The sequence below is a fragment of the Nuphar pumila genome, chromosome 17, assembly GCF_984573655.1.
Source record: "Nuphar pumila chromosome 17, dmNupPumi1.hap1.1, whole genome shotgun sequence".
NCBI classification, from domain to species: Eukaryota; Viridiplantae; Streptophyta; class Magnoliopsida; order Nymphaeales; family Nymphaeaceae; genus Nuphar; species Nuphar pumila.
In genome coordinates, this window is record NC_143265.1 from 27,873,204 (window position 1) to 27,895,003 (window position 21,800).

At 37.5% G+C, this 21,800-nt stretch overlaps 1 protein-coding gene across 7 annotated transcripts in view; it reads left to right on the top strand.

Moving 5' to 3' along the window:
- The window catches only part of LOC149811826 (vacuolar protein sorting-associated protein 26A), a 142,803-nt gene that overhangs the window by 25,612 nt on the left and 95,391 nt on the right, over positions 1 to 21,800 (top strand). For 6 of the 7 annotated variants that reach the window (XM_089993944.1, XM_089993940.1, XM_089993945.1 and 3 more), the window contains 4 exons: positions 12,062 to 12,136; positions 13,082 to 13,156; positions 13,279 to 13,351; positions 15,914 to 15,958. In XM_089993944.1, coding sequence (XP_089850070.1) covers positions 13,115 to 13,156; positions 13,279 to 13,351; positions 15,914 to 15,958 — 160 coding nt within the window. In that variant the 5' untranslated portion in view covers positions 12,062 to 12,136; positions 13,082 to 13,114. The remainder of the gene's footprint in view (positions 1 to 12,061; positions 12,137 to 13,081; positions 13,157 to 13,278; positions 13,352 to 15,913; positions 15,959 to 21,800) is intronic. The other variant, XM_089993943.1, reaches the window with a different exon arrangement.

Below are 21,800 nucleotides of genomic sequence, written 5' to 3' on the forward strand. Positions count from 1 at the left end.
ACAAGGTTTGGCAGAAATAGGAATTGCGAGACCAAGAGTATTCACGATCAGATCTGGCAGAATGAGGAAGTGCGAGACGGAGAATATGCACAATCAAGAAAATTTGGGATCTGACGCAATGATTGAATATTTCAGATCTGACGCATGTACACAATCAGATCTGAATATTCCAGACAAACCGTGAGACAAGAATAGAAAGAAGAAATGGAGCCTGTCAGGTCTAACGCAGATTCACGTCAAATCTGAATACTCAGGCACGAAAAATAATAGAGAAAGAGTAAATGAAAGAAAGAAGAAGATGGAAAAAAGTGTGGAAGAAGAAAACCTCTTGATTGGATGTTGGTCGATCTCTCAGGTCAGACCTTCTGAAAGCAGCTTCGAAGTCCTAGATGGATATCTGCTCTGATACCATGTTAGATTTCATTAGGATCTGTCACACGTGAAAAGAGAGATAAAGAGAAAGAAGTTGCGGCTGTCACGATTTCCAATAATGAAATCGTGACCTAAAACATGTATATATCCTTCGTTTACAGTATGGGTCGGGTCTGAAATATTATCCAGACTCGAAATATAAAATAACAAATACAAGTAAAGAATACACAGACAAATAGACTTTTTCACTGAGCCCATCTTTACTGGAATGCTTAGCTTAAATACGTACATGCATATACAAAAACATGCCTGTATATGCATGTCCCTGTATACATGCATAATAAACACCCACATGGTGAAAAAGGTGAATAGTATTTCGGGTCTGGATCCTGTACCAGACCCGAATTCCATTCTTGTATAAGTCTGTTTTTATTATATGTTTTTATTTGTATCCAGGTTCGGATAATACACCAGACTCGACCCGAACCACTGTGTACACTTAAGTGTATTTATATTAACATTAGGTCACGATTTCTATGTAGAAGAAATCGTGAGCTGCAACCCCCTTCTCGTAACCATTTTTTCTTCTCTCTATCTCTCGTTTTCTCAATGCAGGAAAGAAGGTGGAATTCTAAGATGGTATCAGAGCAGAGATCTGCCTAAGGGGCCGGAAAGGGTTCTCGTGAGGTGCGACTCAGCTTCTTCTTCTTCTTTCAGCGATCCACCTTCATCTCCATCAGTCGAACCCATCAACTACTCCTTCAGCGAGTCCTCTCCATCTTCAGCCGAGCCCATCAACAACCTCTTCAGCGAGTCCTCCCCATCTTCTTCAGTTGAACCCATCAACAACCAATCTGAAGCCCTCATCTCTTCTAAACAGGTTCTGATATTCAATCGAAATTTTATTTTATTTTACCCCTTATCTACTCTTCTTCTTTTCTCCTCTTCTTCCCTCATTCTTCTTCTCTTTTCTGAATTATACTGTGCACCCACACCTCAAGTGGGTCTGTCTCTCTCTTGGATCTGAGGCTCAAGTGAATTTTGTTCACGCTAATCCAAACCGTAACGTGAGTGGCTGTGTTTCACGTGAATCGCTGAAATCGACTCACGTGAAATACCAGACCAATCACGATTCCTGTTTCTTTCATTGATATTGCCTGTTCGATCTTCTTGGGTCCACCCTTCTTCTCGTACTTGCACATTCAAATATATGTTTACTGTTCTGATTCTTATTTCTGCAAATATATTTAACGTGTGAATGTGTTTTTCACACATCGTTGAATAGCAGTTCTCACAAGTTGAACCTGCGTTCCTGCATCCTTTGACTGATTCTGTCCATTTACAACCTTTTGTTTTCACCCCCCCCCCCCCCCCCCCCCCCCCCAAAAAAAAAAAAAAAAGGAAGGAAGGTTAGAATTTTTGTGGATACTTCAGTTGTTTCTAATTCTCAATGGATTCTTATCACTCTCAATCAAACATTTCTTCAAGTTTTCTCAACCAACTTGTTTCTGAAAAGTTAAACACCTCAAATTTCTTGATTTGGAAGAGACAAATTATTCCTTTCATAAGGAGTCAAGGCCTCTTAAGTCACCTGGCTGAAACCACTTCAGTCCCACCCGAATTTATCCCGAGAGAAGAAAAAGATGACCAAGGGGCGAGTTCAATCGTGTTTGTAAAAAATGTTGAATTTCTCAATTGGGAAAGGAAAGATCAATCAGTTGTTGCATACATCACATCAACTCTGTCTCAAGAGATTCTCGTTGCCATTCCTGACAACTGTACAACGCTACAACTCTGGGAACGACTGGTTCAGACGTATTCACAGGTTTCTCAAGCAAGAGTGGTTTTTCTAAAAAGAGAATTTCAATTGCTAAGAAAAGATTTTATAACCATCATGGAATATTTGAACAAGATAAAGATTATCACAGACCAACTTGCAGTTATAGGGTGTGCTGGTAGTGATAATGACATGGTGCAACAAACTCTGAGTGGATTGGGATCTGACTACAATATGATAGTTACATCACTACTGTGCCTTCCTGTTCTTCCCACCTTCAATGAGTTACGAGCCAAATTGATCCAGTATGAGATGACTCTGAAGGGATTCTCTGAAGAAACTCATAATCATCCAAATACTCAAGAAGTTTTGACCACGGGAGTGACTTATGGTAGAGGACGGGGACGAGGAGGACAAGGGCGAAATGGACACGGAGGGCATGGTTTGCTTCCCACTCCAAACATGTCAGCTCATGCGCAGGGACCAAGATCCATTCCTACTTTCTTCTTTTGTAACAAGAAGGGGCATATCAAGGCGAATTATTGGCATAATCCAGAGAATAAAGGAAAGGGTCCGCAGACAAAAACCAAAAGAAAGTTCACAAATACCAGAGACAGTGGAGAGATTAAAGATTTGTTGATATCGGCCTTGTCAGAGTTAAAATTGAAGCAGAGTGATGAAGGCACATGGTTTGTCGATTCAGGGACAACAACTCATGTAACCGGCGATGCAGGTAAAATTTCTAACCCCATTCCTTATTTCGGAAAAAATAAGATTGTCACTGGAGACGGATCCCACCATCCTGTTTCTCATGTTGGAAAGACTGTCATTCCCATGTCACATTCCACTCTTACCCTTTATGATGTTCTTTATGCTCCTGACATTAAGAAAAATATTGTCTCCGTCTCTAAACTTATTGATGAGAATAATGCTTTAGTTGAATTCACTCCCTTCTCTGTACAGGTCAAGGACCTACGCATGAGAGAAACATTCGCTGAAGGAAAGAGACGAGGCAACATGTATATCTTTGAAGAAGCCCATGTCATGATGTTCGCCCTGCTCACCTGATTTCGAAGCCTTCATTAGAGTCGTATTCATCCTCTTCTTCCAGTGTTTTTAGTATCTCTGAATGTAATAAGTCATTCTTATGGCATAGTCGGTTAGGACATTGTGGGAGTCATTTTATTGAGAAACTTGTTTTCAATAATCTCATTCCAAAAGAAAGTCTTAATGGGGATAAGAGTAGTCATAAATGTTCTAGTTGTCTTTCGTGTAAGAGTCATGAATTGCCTTTTCATTCCATTAATAAGAGAGCTTCAAAACCTTTTGAGATTATTTGTTCTGCTGTATGGGGACCTGCCCCAATTGTATCTGGGTCTGGAAGCAGATATTATCTAATCTTTGTTGATAGTTATTCTCGATACACTTAGATATATTTTATAAAAAATAAGTCAGAAGTCTTCTCTTTGTTTCAAAATTTCCTTTCCTTGGTCAAAAATCAATTTTTTGAGTCTATTCAATTTTTCCAATGTGATGGAGGTGGGGAATTCTCATCCCGTGATTTTATTTCTTTTCTTTGAAATAATGGAATAGGAAGGAGGGTGTCCTGTTCTCACACTCCTCAACAAAATGGCATTGCTGAACGAAAACATAGACATATTGTTGAAAGTGCCATGAGTATGCTTCATGACAACAATCTTCCCATCAACCTATGGACAAAAGCTTTTCATTCTGCCGTGCATGTGATAAATAGGCTGCCCATGGTTGTTCTGGAAAATAAGTCTCCTTATCACTGTCTCTTTGGAGCTCCTCCTAGTTATCATGATCTGCGTGTTTTTGGATGTGTTTGCTATGTGCATATTGATCGGTCCCTGAGAAACAAGTTTCAAGATAAGGCCCAGAAGTGTAGGTTTGTGGAATACGCAGATGACTACAAAGGATATCGATGTTATGATCCCACCAACAAACGTATCAGAATCTCAAGAAATGTTGTCTTTGATGAACAAATTTTTGATGACAGAGCTGATGCAACGAATATACCAACTGAAGTTTATTATCCTTGGTTGAGTTCAGAACTTTTTGCTGGCTCCAATGAAGAATGTTCATCAGATTGTGTGTAGCAAGAAGAAGAGATGTCTGAGAACACTGAGACGTCAGGGCCACATAATTAAGAGAAAGTACCGGGCAGATACAAAGGCATTGTCTATTCTAGACAGAGACCGACAACATCAAGCCATTCAGATCATTTCTCAGTCAGCAATTCGAATCCTTCTCACACTCTTGAGGTCAGAAAATCAAGCCGCATACGACATCCCATTGACAGGTGGGTTAGCTATAACAACTTCTCCTTAGATCTTCAACTCTTTTTAACTGCTCTCAATAAGGAAGATGAGCCCACTATGTACTATCAGGCAACCACTTCTACCAAGTGTGTAGAAGCCATGAATGATGAAATGCAAGCTTTGCATGAATGTGAAACCTGAGAAGTTGTTCTCAGACCACCTGACAAAAATGTTGTCGGATGTAAATGGGTCTACAAGATAAAGTACAAGCCAGATGGAACCATCGAACGATACAAGGCAAGGCTCGTGGCAAAAGGATTCACTCAAGAAGCAGGGCAAGACTATGATGAGACCTTTAGTCCAGTTGTAAGAACGAGAACAATTCAAATTATTATTTCTCTGGATGTTGAACATGGATGGAAGTTGAGTCAGCTTGATGTAAAAAATGCTTTCTTGCATGGGGACTTGAAGGAGGAAGTGTACATGGAGCTGAAATGAAATGGGGATCTTCGAAACACGAGCTTTGATTAACAAGAGCAAGTGTCAAGAATGACACTAAAGCATAACCCTTAAAAAGGGTATAACTGGAAACAAAATAAAAATAAAAATGTATTCTTTATTGATATGAAAAACCAATTGCTTAAGAAGCATTGGAGTTAAATACAAGAGGGGCTGCACCCTTTTATATACACAGCTGAAAGAGGACTCAATAGAGCTGTTGGGCACTGTCCAACAGCTCTATTGCTAGTCAAGTCTGGACAGGACTTGACTAGCAACAGTCATTCTAGTTCAAACTGAACTAGATGACATAAAGACAAAAAATAAAAATAAAAATAAAGGAAAAAAAATACAGAAAAGAAAGAAATTAAAAATGTATTTATATATATAATAATATAATATTATTATATATACATATATGTACAGTTTTACATTTTAACACTCCCCCTCAAACTTACGGTACAATGAGCGAAAGTTTGTCTAAGAGAAAGTGAAATCGGGGAGCAGCGAGAGGCTTTGTAAAGAGGTCTGCTAACTGATATTCTGAAGTGACATATGGCAGATCAATTATCCCGTGTAGATATTCCTCTTTGACGTAGTGACAATCCATTTCGATGTGTTTGGTGCGTTCGTGGAATGTTCTGTTACTGGCAATGTAGATCGCACTTTTGTTGTCACAACACATTTGTGAAGCCTTTGTTGCTTCAACTCCCATGTCAGCAAGCAGTCGTCGGAGCCAAACTACTTCCATGGTCGTGGTTGCCATGGCTCTGTATTCAGCTTCGGTGGATGAGAGAGATACCTTCTGCTGCTTTTTACACCTCCACGAGATTAATGATTCCCCTAAAAAGACACAAAAGCCAGTGGTTGAGTGTCTGTTATTGGGATCACCTCCCCAATCAGCATCAGTATATGCAATTAAATCAAGAGAAGAGGAGGAAGATAAGAAAAGTCCTCGTGAAAGAGAGGACTTGATGTATCTGATAATACGCATGACTGCTCCCATATGAACAGAAGTAGGAGCATGTTGAAATTGACTTGCTGTATGAACAACATGTGCTATATCTGGTCTGGTAATGGATAAATAGGAAAGTGCCCCGACAAGCTGTCTGTAAGGAGTAGGGTCTGCAAGAAGTTCTCCATCATCAATCTTCATTTTAACATTAACAACTTCTGAAGTGTCAACTTTCTTATCATCAGTAATACCAGACCTGAAAACAATATCAAAAGCAAATTTAGTCTGAGATAATAAATATCCTCTAGGAGAATAAGCAACTTCAATGCCTAAAAAATATCTCAACAAGCCCAAATCAGTCATTTCAAAATGAGATTTAAGAAGTGTTTTGATTGTTTCAACTCCCTGTTTATCGCTTCCGGTGATGATCATATCATCCACATAAAGAAGAAGCACAATGATTCCTGCATCAGAATTCTTAATAAACAAAGCAGTGTCAGTTAAACAGAATTGAAAACCAATATCAATCATAACACGACTAAACCTATCATACCAAGCTTTTGGTGCTTGTTTAAGTCCATAAAGAGCTTTTTCTAAGCGAAGGACTTTACCCTTAAGAATACTTAGACCAGGAGGGGGTTCCATATATACTTCTTCAACTAGCTTTCCATTTAAAAAAGCATTTTTGACATCCATTTGAAAAATAGACCATTTTTTGATAGAAGCTAAGGCAATTAAGGTTCGGACAGTAGTCATACGAGCCACCGGAGCAAAGGTTTCTTCATAATCAATCCCATATTCTTGGGCATAACCTTTGGCTACTAAACGGGCTTTATATCTTTCAAGAGTACCATCACTCTTGGTTTTAATTTTATAAACCCATCGACATCCTATAGTTTTCTTCCCTGGAGGAAGATCTTGAATATTCCATGTAGAAGCCTTTTCAAGTGCATCTAATTCAACTTTCATGGCTTCTATCCATTTGATATCATTTTTTGCTTGAAAATATGTGGATGGTTCTTCATATGAGTGAATTAATGCAATAACTGCCCTATATGTGGGTGAGAAAGACTCGTATGATACAAACTTTTCTGGAGGCCTCGAGATTCGGGATGATTGTCTAGTTGGAATGTTAGAATATTTCTCAAGTGCACATGGAGTATTAGACTCTTGTCGCCTGGAATATTGAATACTAGTATCTCTATGAACTTCTTCATTTTCAACATTAAGATCAATAATTCTTGGATCATCATCAAAGTTACAATCAAGGTCATATTCATTAGAAGTTGATGTTAGATCTAGCAAAAAGGAGTACTCAGTGACGTCTTTTAATTTTCTAAAATCAAAGAAGCTCTCCTTTTCAAGAAAGGAAACATTTCTAGACACATATAGTTTATTATTTTTGAAGTCAAAACATCTATAACCTTTCTGGTTTTCAGCATATCCTAAAAAGGCACAGGGAATCGCACGAGGGGAAAGTTTATCATTTTTGTCAGTAAATATGAAACATTTGCACCCAAATATTCTTAATCTAGAGTAGTCTGGAGAAATGTTCATAAGTTTTTCAATGGGAGTGATATTTTGTAACGAAGATGGCATCCTATTAATGAGATAGGTGGCAGTTAAGGCAGCTTCTGCCCAAAAGTTTTTAGGGACTTGATTTGCTATTAATAAAGTTCTAGTGGTTTCTATAATATGGCGATGTTTTCGTTCTGCCAGTCCATTTTGTTGAGGTGTATAAGGACAAGATCTTTGATGTGTGATGCCATGCAATTTAAGATAATTTTGAAAATCTGTGGATAAAAACTCTCCCCCTGAATCTGTGCGAAAAATAGTAATATCATTTTGAAATTTGTTTTTAACCATATTATGAAAAGTTTGAAAGTATGAAAATACTTCAGACTTATGTTTGAGAAAGTATATCCACGTATGTCGGGAGAAATCATCGACAAAAATAACATAGTAAACAAATCCTCCTTTAGAAATTACTGGTGCAGGACCCCAAACATCCGAGTGTATTAATTCAAGTGGTCTTGAAGAGAAAAAGGTTCTGTTCTGAAATGGTAATCTTTTCATTTTGCCGAGAATACAATCTTTACAATCAAATGATTCAGAGTTACAAAATTTCCCTAGATTTGGAAAATGTTGGATTTTGGCTATATGTGGGTGACCAAGTCTCTTATGCCACAGTTCCAACTCTATTTTTTGAATATTATAACAAAAAGCTTTCTTCGGCATTTCCAAAAAATCCATGTAATAGAGTCCTCCTTCTCTATGGCCTTCCCCAATCAGCTTGCCTGACTGGCGATCCTGTACCCAACAACCATGAGAAGAAAAAGAAATATTACACCCATAATCAGAAATTTGAGATACAGATAAAAGATTTAAATTTAATTTGGGAACATGTCTAATTTCTGTAATAAAAAAATTTTTTGTTTTATAAATTTTTTCAAAATCTCCTATTCCTTCTATTTCAAGAGAAGTCCCATCAGCAGTAAAGACCTTTGACACACTTGTTTTATTTTTAACACATTTGGATAGACTTTGATTATTTGGGGTCATATGAAAAGATGCACCAGAGTCAAGAAGCCAAGAAATTTTACCTAAATCAGAAAAAGATGAGGCTGCTGCGCCGGTTGAAGCTTTAGATGAGGAAGAGGCGCCTTTGATGAGAGGCTGAAGGATCTCCATTAGTTGGGCCAGGGAAACTGGTGCATCCTGATCTTTAGGCTCCGATCCAGCAATTGCAGCTCTTTTTTCTCTCAGCTCCTTAAGTTTGGGACATTGTGGCCTGTAGTGTCCCGGTTCATGACAGTGATGACAAATAACTTTCTTCTTATCATAGTCACCATTTTGTCGGTTAAAGTGAGGAGGCCTATATGATCGAACATGATTCCCTGGTCTAGACACGGCTAAAACGGAATCATCTTCAATTTTTAAAGAACCTTTCCGAAGACGATTTTCTTCCATTGTTAACTCTTCAATAGTTTCCACAATAGAAGGAATTTTTCCCCGGTGAAGTAGGGCCGATTTAGTGGTTTCAAATTCCGGCCTTAATCCAGTGATGAACTGGTAAAAATGTTCAACATCGAGTTGTTTCTGACGAAGCTCGATGTCTTCGGCACAATGCCACTTTGGTTCTAAAAGGGAAAGTTCTTCCCAAAGTTCGGACAACCCATTGTAATATTCACGAATAGTTTTGTCTCCTTGTGTCATCATTCAAACTTTTTCTTGGAGGTTGCACACGTGTGCAATATCTTTAAGGGAATACATATTCTTAAGGTATTCCCATGCCTTATCGGCATGATCAAATTTGGCAAGACTTGAGCATTTTTTAATGTCAACGCTATTGATAAGCCATGACATTATCTTCGCATGAGATATTCTCCATTCTTTCCATTTCTTCTCGTATGAGGCAATAGCCTTGATTTTCTCTTCTTCCGATAGAGGGACGTCTTTATCTCCCTCCTTTTTAGTAAGAGATAGCTTAGGTTCCGAATCGGAACCATCCACAATCCCCCATAAGCCTTTTCCCCATATATGGTGCTTCATGATTGAAGCCCATGTTACATAGTTCGTATCGCTTAGTTTCATAGGCATGATGGTGACTTTATCATTGTCATCCATCGATTACAAGGAGAGAAAGAATAGGGATAGAAGAGAAACAAGAAGGAAAATGAGAAAGAAAAAAAAAAAAAACAATACAACAAGATGTGAAATCTTCTCCAATGAAGTGATAAAACACTTCTCTTTAAGTGGCGAACACTTTTGCAAACGGGCACGGAAACCGAGGCAGCTTTTCCTCAAGATTTAGTATTTCCGCGGCTCTGATACCATGAAATGAAATGGGGATCTTCGAAACACGAGCTTTGATTAACAAGAGCAAGTGTCAAGAATGACACTAAAGCATAACCCTTAAAAAGGGTATAACTGGAAACAAAATAAAAATAAAAATGTATTCTTTATTGATATGAAAAACCAATTGCTTAAGAAGCATTGGAGTTAAATACAAGAGGGGCTGCACCCTTTTATATACACAGCTGAAAGAGGACTCAATAGAGCTGTTGGGCACAGTCCAACAACTCTATTAAGAGCTGTTGGACTGTGTCAGTCCAACAGCTCTATTGCTAGTCAAGTCTGGACAGGACTTGACTAGCAACAGTCATTCTAGTTCAAACTGAACTAGATGACATAAAGACAAAAAATAAAAATAAAGGAAAAAAAATACAGAAAAGAAAGAAATTAAAAATGTATTTATATATATAATAATATAATATTATTATATATACATATTTGTACAGTTTTACATTTTAACAACAACCCCCTGGATATCAAGAACAAAATTGTAAAACTCATGTGTGCAGGTTAAAAAGAAATATCTATGGTCTGAAGCAAGCATCTCGCTCTTGGTTTGACAGTTTCTCACTAGAGATTCAGAAACATGGATTTTCACGTTCCATGCTGGACCACTCATTGTTTATTTTCAGAAGTCAGACTGTGACCACTCTGTTATTGATATATGTCGATGATATTGTTATCACAGGAAACTCTGCGGCCCACATTCAAGAAGTAAAAGACTTACTAGGTCAGAGGTTCAAAATGAAAGATCCTGGAGCTCTACACTATTTTCTTGGTGTAGAAATTGATAATTAGGCTCATGGCTTGACACTCACTCAGCACAAGTACACCATAGATGTTCTCAGCAAGGCAGGCATGAAAGACTGCAAACCTCTAGGAACTCCGAGCGTGCTTCATAAAAAACTTAGCGCTCATGATGGGAATCTGTGTGATGACCCCACCAGGTATCGAAGCATAATAGGAATGTTACAGTACCTCACATTCACTAGACCTGATATTGTTTATTCAATCAATCAAGTGTCTCAATTTATGCATGCGCCACGTACTGGACATATGAAAGTCGTCAAGAGAATCCTTAGATATCTGAAAGGGACTATTGGGGATGGATTGACATACTCACCACAGCCATATGGCAAAGATGATCATAGACTCACTGTATATTGTAATGCAGACTGGGCAGAAGATCCTGATGAACGAAGATCTACATCAGGACATTGTGTCTTCATTGGAAGAAATTTAGTCTCCTGGAGCAGTAGAAAGCAAAAGGCTATCGCTAGATCGAGTACAGAGGCCGAGTATAGATCTATGGCTACTGCTACTGCCGAAGTCACATGGATCAGACATTTACTGACTGAAGTAGGAGAAAAGATCTCCCACTCTTGCTATGTGACAACCAAAGTGCTATAAACATGTCATTCAATCCAGTACATCAGAGTCGTGCTAAGCACATTGAGATTGACCAACACTTTGTGAGACAAAAAGTTGAAGAAAAAGAGATTGAGCCTGAGTTCGTCAATACTGAAAGACAAGTTGCGGACCTATTTACGAAAGGGTTAACCAAGGATCGTTTTTGGTCGCTTAAAGGCAAGTTGTGCATGGTCCATAACCATGATCAACTTGAGGGAGGGTGAAAAAGGTGAATAGTGTTTCGGGTCTGGATCCTGTACCAGACCCGAATTCCATTCTTGTATAAGTCTGTTTTTATCGTATGTTTTTATTTGTATCTGGGTTCGGATAATACACCAGACCCGACCCGAACCACTGTGTACACTTAAGTGTATTTATATTAACATTAGGTCACGATTTCTATGTAGAAGAAATCGTGAGCCGCAGCCCCCTTCTCATAACCTTTTTTCGTCTCTCTCTCTTTCTCTCTCTCGTTTTCTCAATGCAGGAAAGGTGGAATTCTAAGACATGGACTCTCTCTCTGCGAAGTGTTCTAATTGCTGGGATTTTTGTGTGTGGTAAGGTTGACACCAGTAACCTGACATCAAATGTGATGTTATCTTCCTTATGTTTTGTTGTGTCAAGTATGTGCATGTTAGCTCCTCTATTGGTTTGCAATAGTTGGAATTACATTGGCTCCCATATCTTTTCTATGCTACTATCGTCTAAACTGTCAATGCATTTAATCTACTGGTGATTAGTATGTTATGGTTCTCTATTTTCATGATACTTGCTGCTGCTATCTTGGACAGTTGGATTATGTTGCTGATTTATTACAGTTTTGTCAAGGATCTAATTTATGTGCTGTTCCAATATACATCTGTCTTGTCTTTTTTGAAGTTGTTTCTCATACCGTGCCATTGCCTTTCTTAGAATTACATTATAGGAGCATTCAAGCCACCATGTAACATCTTAATCAAATTTGCTGATGGAAGAACTCGTAAGCAGGTAATGATTTGCTGCGTCTCTGGATGTTGTAGAACTTATGTCTTTCACAACCTTTTAAATTGGGAAATTTAGGAGTGTCATTTGTAGGGTGAGATTATTCACTAGGAAGAGAAAAAGAGAAAGTCTCTTGTGATGCTCTTTGCTAGCAAATTTGTTGCGAAAAGATATGGTATTTTTTATTTCCAGGTGTTAGTGTAAGAACCTTAAATTGCACAATTTATGAAATACAAGGGTTTATCAGAAAGCATGCCACAGAGAAAGCCATTTTTTCGTAGCCTTGGTTTCTATATAAAACCTTCAAAACAAAACACTGACGTAGCTGGAAGTTTCCCTCATTATATAGAGCAAGGTATTATGTTAGTTTTTTTTTTGATTGCCAAGCTGGTAGTGTACAAACACTCCCTAACATTGTATTTTAAATAAAAAAGAAAAATGAAACCAAAGAAAGAGGGGAAGGAAGCCGAGGAGGAAAAACCTGATTCTGCAGATAATGATCAATATATCTTATATTGTTGAAAGTGGTCATCTTTCCTGTTGTAATTATTTATTTGTCTCCTTCCTAGGAGATTATTGTGATGTCCAATTCATGTGATCAATGTTGGCCTATGTCGTTGGTGCCCTAATGTGTTGGTGCAACCCCTCTTTATATATATATATATATATATATATATATATATATATATATATATATATATATATATTGGACATAACTGGATTTGGTCAGAGTTGACCGAGTCCAGTTTTGGATGAGAAAAGCTCTGGATGCATTTGACTGCACCTAATATGCATGGTCCAGTGTCCCGCTGCATCAGATGATGCACCTGCACCTGTGTTGCACTGTGTCATTATGGGTGCTTTTGGGGTGCAGCTTGTTACATAGATATTGGCCTCCTGAAAAGAAAAAGAAGGGAAGATCTGATTCTTGTGCATGCCTTGTTTCTATAGGCTTCCATTAAAAAGGAAAATGGTCAAACAGCAATGGTACCACTTTTCCAAAGTCAAGAAAATATTGTTGGGGAGGTAACTGCACGTTCTTGGGAAATCTTCCTATTCATTACTTATGATTCTTGTAAGGGTTTTGCCACTGTTTAGGGTGCAATTTCGTTGTTTTCTGCAATCTGAGTGGTGATGAAATATTTCAGGTTTCTATTGAACCAGTTCAGGGGAAGAAGGTTGAACACAATGGTGTCAAAATTGAGCTTCTTGGCCAAATAGGTTGGCTGTGTTTGACTGTCTTTGTTACAGTGCTATGGGTTGATTACATGTGCCAACAGCTTCCAACTGTTCAAATGTATCTCAATTTTGAAAATGTCTTCATGCTCTATTTTTTTGGTAATATTATGGTTGATATGCTCTAAGGCTTATAGAATCACAGCATAGATATGCATGAGGTAAAGGCTTTTTGATATCCAAATCATGACAGTTTCTTTCTTTTACAATAGATGTGATAGCAAGTCAATTTTTCTTATTGTCTTGTTGACTTGTTCTATTCTATTAATGCCAGTGCAAGTTCGTACTTCACAGAATACAGACAGACTGTATATGTTACTAATTCAACATTAATTGCCACAATCTTGACATGTGACGTGCAAATATTTACGTTTAGAAATTACTATTTTCTTTTGTGGCATCTCTCACAAAAGGTCATGTTGTAAACCATGGTGGTATGCAGACCATGTACATGTCATAAGCCATTACTTTAGTTACGAACATAGTCACCAATATCGTTCTCAGCAATTTCTCAGCAAGGTTTTCCTAGTTTTTTTTTCAAAAAGTTGTTTTTCTGGGAAAATCTCAGGAAAATATCAGAAAATTTTAAAATATAGAAAATATAATGAATAATAAGAAAGATAAGAAATGATAGGTTTTATTTAGCTTTTTCTTGCAAAAAATATAAAGAAACAAGTAGAGAAGTTTTAAAATACAAAAGAAACAAAAAAAAGACACTTAAAAGATATGAAAAAGAAGTGTTTTGAAATCTCGGGAAGGCTCTGGTGATACTCTGAAAATCTCAGGAAAATATGGGCTATCCTTGAAATAATGATAATATCATGATATTTTCAAAATATTGGCGATATTGGTGACTCTGGTTATGAATATGTATGTATATGCATTTTGCCACAGGTTCAATTAAATGAAAGTATTGTAATTTTTTTGGGTTCCACAAGCAAAAAATGTCCAGAATATAACACCGTCCAAATACAACTATAAAATGCAGAGAAATCAGTGAAACAAATGACTATATTTACCATGTGTATCTTAGTTCGACTATGTGCTTTTACTATGATGTGGTTGTGTTAAAAACGATCTGAATTGGCCGTTTCAGATTGAATTGTCCTTTTGTTGAAACGATGCAGAGGTTGATTCAGCCCTCTTAAAAAATAGGTCAATTTGTGATCAAGTCGGCAGAGAATATATAAAAGTAAAATTGACTAAAAAATCAATATTTGAAATATATTTAGATGTTTTAAAGAATATATTGATGTTTATTTAGAATTCATTTATTTAAAATCAATATAGATGCCCAATCAACCTGATTTTACCCTGAATTCATTTATTTAGATGTTTTTAAAGAATATATAAAAGTAAAATTGACTAAAAATCAATATGTGAAATGATCTGATTCAGAAAAATCCAACACAAATCAATTGGGCCGATTTCAACAATTTTTTTTCAAACTGATTCACTTAGTGAACCGATTTTAACAACATTGCTATGATGTATAAAGTTACTCATGACTTTTAGATGACCAGATGTAATTTTTTTATTGTGAACTAATTACCATTAGTATCTTTATCTCTACTATGTGCTTTCAGAAATAAAATCCAGATGAGGAAATGGTGGACGAGGAACATCATTCATGTTATAATGGAAAGAATGGAACCCAGCACAACAATTTGGGGAATGTGAGATCATGAGGGAGGGAATCTGGCTCTAGCAAGGGATATAAAAAGAAGAATTGGGGAGCTTGGAGGGCTGGTAGTTAATAAACCATAAGAGGAACTGTCATAAAACCATGGGCAGTGGTTAGTGTTGGAAATAAATGAATAAATGAATAAATGAACACGGGGCTGGATTAGGTGGTTGACAATTTTGTTGTTGTTACGGTCCTAGATTCACATAAGACGTCATAACCATTGCTCCAGGATCCAAATGCCACCTCATCAAGTCAAAGGGTCTTCCCAACTCCAAATAGGGCCTAAGGATATGACAATTATGGTATGCATGTATATCTTGCAAATTCACACCTAGAGCAAATAGGGCTTATACTATCAATACTATCATGCACAAGCATGCCAGAAGTCTTCTTCTTTTAACTTTTGATTCTTCTAGGCCAGTAACTAATATGATTTTGCTGATGAGTCTGGAAAGTGCATGTACATGTCATTGGAAAATTAAGCTGGTATATGACATTTAAGGTGTATTTGGAGATCATGAAGATTCACACGCTGTGTGATTTTGCATGTTTTTGTTGTCTTCAATTTTTCTGTTGGTTTTGCTCCTCAAAGTTTGCACCATTTTCAAATTATAGACTTCAATATACCCTTGTTAGTTTGTATAGAAATAATTCCTAAATCCTATGCATTTTGCAACAGTTTTGTTTGCGTGCTTTATGATTTTGTGTACCATCTTGTGCATATTTTTAGTTTTACTCTTAAAATTAGGTTTTTGGTACTCTTTTTAACAGCATTTGCTTACACAATATCATAGTTATAATGTTCTTACGTGTTATGTGTGTGTGTATTTCATGTGATTACTATTTTGTTTCTCTTACAGAGCTCTACTTTGACCGTGGGAACTTTTATGACTTTACCTCATTAGGTGAGTACTATATTTCTGAGAAAAATTGATTAGCTAGCGATTTTTTGGATGAGTACCTTATTTCAATTCCTAACTTATGCTTTCTTTATAAATTTTGTTTTGAACCTTACAAGTTTTTTCTTTGAACTCTCTCACTGTTGATCCTTTCTGATGTATCTTTAGTCAACTGCTTCCTTAAAAATGTCTGTCAATGACATCTTAGAAAACTATGCTGTGACTGTATTGTCATGGTCAGGTAGTAGGTACATATGACTCCACATGTTTCTATGTTTAATATTAGCTTTTGGTGACATCCAATTTGCTTTACTTGGCTTCTCTTGTGAAGCTGAGAATTTCCAGCCACTTAATTAAGCAAAAGTGGACATAGTAACGCATAAATCACTTGGGAAGTATGCTTGGATATGTGTAGGAAGCATGAATCTGACAATTCTATAGATACTGTTGCTATTTCGTCCTGGTGTTATATTGAATTATAATTATTATATGGACTTTCAGTGAACAAAGGGATAAAGCCCCTTATGGAATCACAAGAATGAGTAATACATCTCAGATCAACTTATTGGACTAACTTACTGACATAAAGGTAATCCATAATAGTGCCATTTGCCTAATGTGTAAATCCTGGTTGATTTTTATGCATGAGAACTGGTATGCGAATGTTGTGGAATGCCTCTTTGTGTATGATAAATCATAATGGTGGTGTATCTTGTTGGATAACATTGTAGAATAACAAAAAACGTGTAAATCTTTTAAAAAAATGTGAAAATGGGGAAACAAAAAATAACTAAAAAATAAACGAGTTTAGATGAAACAAGGCTAAATAAAACCGATGAAATGACATCTCCACATGGTCTTCATAGTTAGCCTCATAATAGTGCATTTAATATGCTAAACGGAAAAACATAAATTGCAATCAAAAGTTTATCAATCCAGTAGGAAATGTGGAAAATCTAGGAAAAGAGGAAGGCCTCCCAAAAAAAAATTCCTCACTAATAATATTTCTCGGGCATGTTGCATGGATTTAACCAGGGTTACCAGAAGCGCCATACTATATGGGGAAATACACTTTCAAAAGCATGAAACATGACGCTTCCAAAACGTGTGGGGAAGCGCAAAAAAAAAACTGGGAAGCGCACTTCCCAATTTAGGGGAAGCTCGCTTCCCCTTCGCTTCTCCTATGCTTTTCCTTCTTTTTTTTTATATATTTTTGTGTTTTTTTAAAATTTTTCATACATTTTTCTCTTTTTTTGCTTCCCCCTCAATTCCTATGTCGCTTCTGGTTCGCTTCCTAGGTCGCTTTCGGTTTACTTCCTAAGTCGCTTCCGAGATGATTCCTGGTTCGCTTCTAAGTTATCCCGCACTTCCCGCTTCCTCGACTGGCAACTCTAGATTTAACTTCATCCTTTTAACTTGAATGTTTTTTGATAGAAATTGTTTCTGTGGCTTATTGTTTGTATATGTTTGGTGGTAACCTGTGCCCATCGTAATTCACTGTTGATCCATATGCAGTGGAGCCTCTTTTGAATGCGAGTTATATGTTCACAAAGGCCTCCAGCCCCAACTACAATCCTCCTCTTTCATTGATCATATTCTGCTATTATTAGAATTTTAATTTCTTGTTTCGGATGTATCTTGCATAAGTATGCATTTAATCTTTTTCTTTTTTTATTGTTATTCTCATATCATCTGTTAAGATAAGTCGACTAATTAGAGTTTTATCCATGCTGAAGGTTGTTTCTTATATTTTATAAATAATAAGGGACCTAACTGTAATTTTATTCTTTTGGCTAATCTCTACTTAAACAGGAGATTAGACCTAATTCTATAATGAGAACGACTCTTCCTCTCTCTCTCTCTCTCAGTCCTCTACTGTACCAATCTACATGGTATCAGAGCAGACGTTCTTGGGAACGTGACCTCTGGTTCTGCACCAAAACTTGTGTGAAGGTCATCGGATCTCGTGACTTCGAGATCGCATGAAGAAAATAGCATGAAGGTGGATCGCGTGACTTCGAGATAGCGTGAAGGTAGATCGCGTGAAGAAGATCGGGTAAGGTGTGTTGGTTTTTTTTTTGTGGTACAGATCTGTAGTCTGACAAAAGTCACGAATCAGATCTACAAGTCGTGGTGAAGCCATGGGTTTTCGGTCGACCCAATATGGTGAGTGTAGGTATGGGTGCTGTGCAGACGTCGTGAAGCGGGCAACAAACATTATTTGTGTTTATGTTTTGGTGATGATGGAATGACAACGTGGAGCAGACAATGTTATCAAAGTTTCTTTTTATAGATCTGATACAGATCTGCAGTGTGGATCTGCGTAATGTGGAGCAGATCATTACTATGTTGTGCTGTTGTGCAGACGCTGTTATCAAAGTTTTTTTTTCAGATCTGATACATATCTGTTGTGTGGAGCACATATTAGTTTTTTCTTTTGATTCCAATCTTATACAGATCTGGGTGTCGTGGTGAAGATAAATCACTGTCGTCGATTTGCGTATTGTGCAGCAACAATATTTTTTGTGATTTCTGAGTTATTATTAATCATTATGGGTGAAGCTCTCAAATCTGATTACAAGAATGAGGCTATTGGGGAATACAAAGCATTTGCCAATCCTTTCTCATATGGTTCTTCCGTGAGATTGAATGAAACAAACTATGCAAGGTGGTCCAGGATGTTTATGATGTCGATGTCTGAACATCGTACAAAACATATTCTATTGGAATCTGAGCCAAATGATAAAAGTGGAAAATATAATACTTGAGAAGAAGATAATGACATTGTTATGTCATGGATCATGAATAGCATTGCACCTCATATTGCAGATGGCCTAATTTATTATAATACAGCTAAACAGATGTGGGATAATCTTTGAGATACATATTCTCAAGAGACGAATGTGAGTCGTATTCTCCAAGTTGAACATGAGATATATAATTTACAGCAGGATGATCAGACCTTGGCCCAGTACTATGCTTTTGTTAAGGCTGCCTTTGAGAGACTTAATGCTCACAGACCTCTGTGTTGCTCAAAGCAAAAGGATCATCAAGAACAGACTATGGTTGCTCGGTTCTTCACAGGCCTATCGTTAGAGTTCACAGTTGCTAAAGTCCAAATGTTGATCAAGATTGATGTTCCTACTCTTGCTGATGCATACAATCAATTGAGTAGACTTGCCATATCTCTTCCACAATCTCAACCTTCATCTCAGTCATCTGCTTTAGCGGTTTCATCTAGTTATGAACGAGGAAATACTTTGAATGTTAGAGGCAAAGGTCGTAAAAAAGGTTTGGCAGGTAGAGGTAAACTTCAATGTACCTATTGCGGAAAACCGGGGCATTTAGAAGATCGTTGCTGGGATAAACATGGACGGCCAACCTTTCCCCTATTGAAGTCAAATGTTCCAAAAGCTAATGTTACAAAACTTGAGGTAGAAAATGAAACCAATTCTCCTAGTGATTCGATCACTCTTAGTCGTGCTGAATATGATGAACTGATTGCTCATCGTCCTTCAAGTTCCTCTTCTCCTGTAGCTGGTGTGGCCTTTTCAACGGGAGACCATCTTTCTCCTCATGATAGTAAGTGGACTACTGACTCTGGTGCATCTAGACATCTATGTGGAAACTCTAAAAAATTTTCAGAGTTAAAGGCTATTACTGCACATCGGAGTGTTTCATTAGCTAATGGGAGTTCCTCCCCTGTTATTGGTCAGGGAAATGTTCCTATATCCTCCTTGCAGTTGAACAATGTTCTTCATGCTCCTTCATTTCCTCTCAGTTAGTTGCCTTACAAAAGAATTGAATTGTAGAGTGATATTTGATCCTGTGTGTTGTCATTTCCAGGATTTGCTGATGGGGAAGAAGATTGGTGGAGGCTACGAAGAAAATGAAGTCTACTATCTACATCACCCAGTGGGAAATATTTATGCTGCAATTGATTATTCCTTGAGTCCTGTTCAGTGGCATCGTCGTCTTGGACACCCTTCATTGCCAAAGCTTCGTCGTGTCATTCCTCAAATTCCGTCTACTACATCATTCCAGTGTGAAGCATGTCAGTTGGGCAAGCATCACAGGAGTTTGTTTTCCTCTAGTCAGAGTCAGTCCAGTAAAAAAGCCTTTGAACTTCTTTATGCTGATATATGAGGTCCTAGTAAGATTCCTACCAGGACTTAATGTCGTTATTATCTTGTTATTGTCGATGATTTTTCTAAGTTGTCTTGGGTGTTCTTAATAAAAGAAAGATCTGAAGTTCCTAACATTTTAAAATCTTTGGTCATTGAAATAAAAACTCAGTTTGATTCAGTTGTTAGGATTATTCGCATTGATAATGCTTTTGAGTTTAAAACCACAACAATATTGCAATTTTATCGGGATCATGAAATTCAATCTCAAACCTCCTGTGCCTATACTTCTCAACAAAATGGGGTGGCTGAACGAAAACACAAACATCTCCTTCACGTAATACGTACCCTTATGATTCAATCCAATGTTCCTGCTTCATATTGGGGTGATGCAGTTACCACGACCTGCAATTTGATCAACCACATGTCTTCATCATCTTTGGAAGACCAAATTCCTTTACAAATCTTGTATCCGAGTGCACCTTTCTTCTTTCTTTCGCCCAAGGTATTTGAGTGCGTTTGCTTTATGCACAGACTCTGACCTGACCGTGATAAGTTAGCACCTCAAGCCACTAAGTGTATATTTATAGGCTATCCAAAAAACCAAAAGGGGTATCGATGTTATGATCCAATCTCTCGTCGGGAGTATGTCAGTGCAGATGTATCTTTCTTGGAGTCCCTTCCATACTATTCTAGTACTAGTGCTCGGCTGCAAGCTGATCAAGATAACTCTTTTCCACTTCCTGTTCTTCCTTTTCCTTTGGAACCAGTGCCCTCATTACCGAATTCCACCTACCTCACAGTTTCACAATCCTCCATTGGTGTATGTGCGTAGAGCTCCAACTCCTCTGGTGCCTCCATCTTCTTCTTCTCTTGAGGTAAGTACTCCTGATAACTACGACATTCATGTTGATGATGACAGGCCAATCGCTTTGCAGAAGGGGACACGACAATGTACCTTATACCCTATGTCTAAGTTTGTGTCAGATGCCAGACTCGGTAATCAGATGAAAGCTTTTATTTCAACCTTATCTGCTGAAACTATTCTTATGAGTTATCAAAAGGTAGTTCTCGATAGCCGATGGAAGCAGGCTATGCAAGATGAAATGGATGCTTTACTGTCTCAACAGACATGGGATCTCGTTGATTCCCTAGGAGATATGGACATTGTTGGATGCAAATGGGTATATACTATTAAGTATAACTCAGATGGTTCAATCGAAAGGTATAAGGCCAGGTTAGTAGCAAAATGCTATATTCAGACATATGGGGTTGATTTCTTTGAGACCTTTTCTCCTGTAGCACGAATGGGCATCATTCATCTTGTTCTTTCTGTAGCTGTTCACCGTGAATGGAGTTTGTATCAGCTAGATGTGAAAAATGCATTCTTATATGGAGATTTGTCTGAGACAGTCTACATGCAACAACCTCCTGCGTTCGAGGTTGAGGGGGAGTGTCAGAAGGTGTGTAGATTAAAGAAGGCGATATATGGTTTAAAGCAAAGTCCTTGGGCATGGTTTCAAAAGTTGTTTGAGGTGATGTCAAAGTTTGGTTTTAATAGATCAATGTCAGATCATACATTATTTATTAAAAGAACTAACTCAGACATAGTAGTTATGGTGGTATATGTGGATGACATCATCCTTACATGAGATAACATGAACGATATTGCAGCTACAAAGGCTCATCTTCAAAAACATTTTGTTACAAAAGATCTGGGTTCC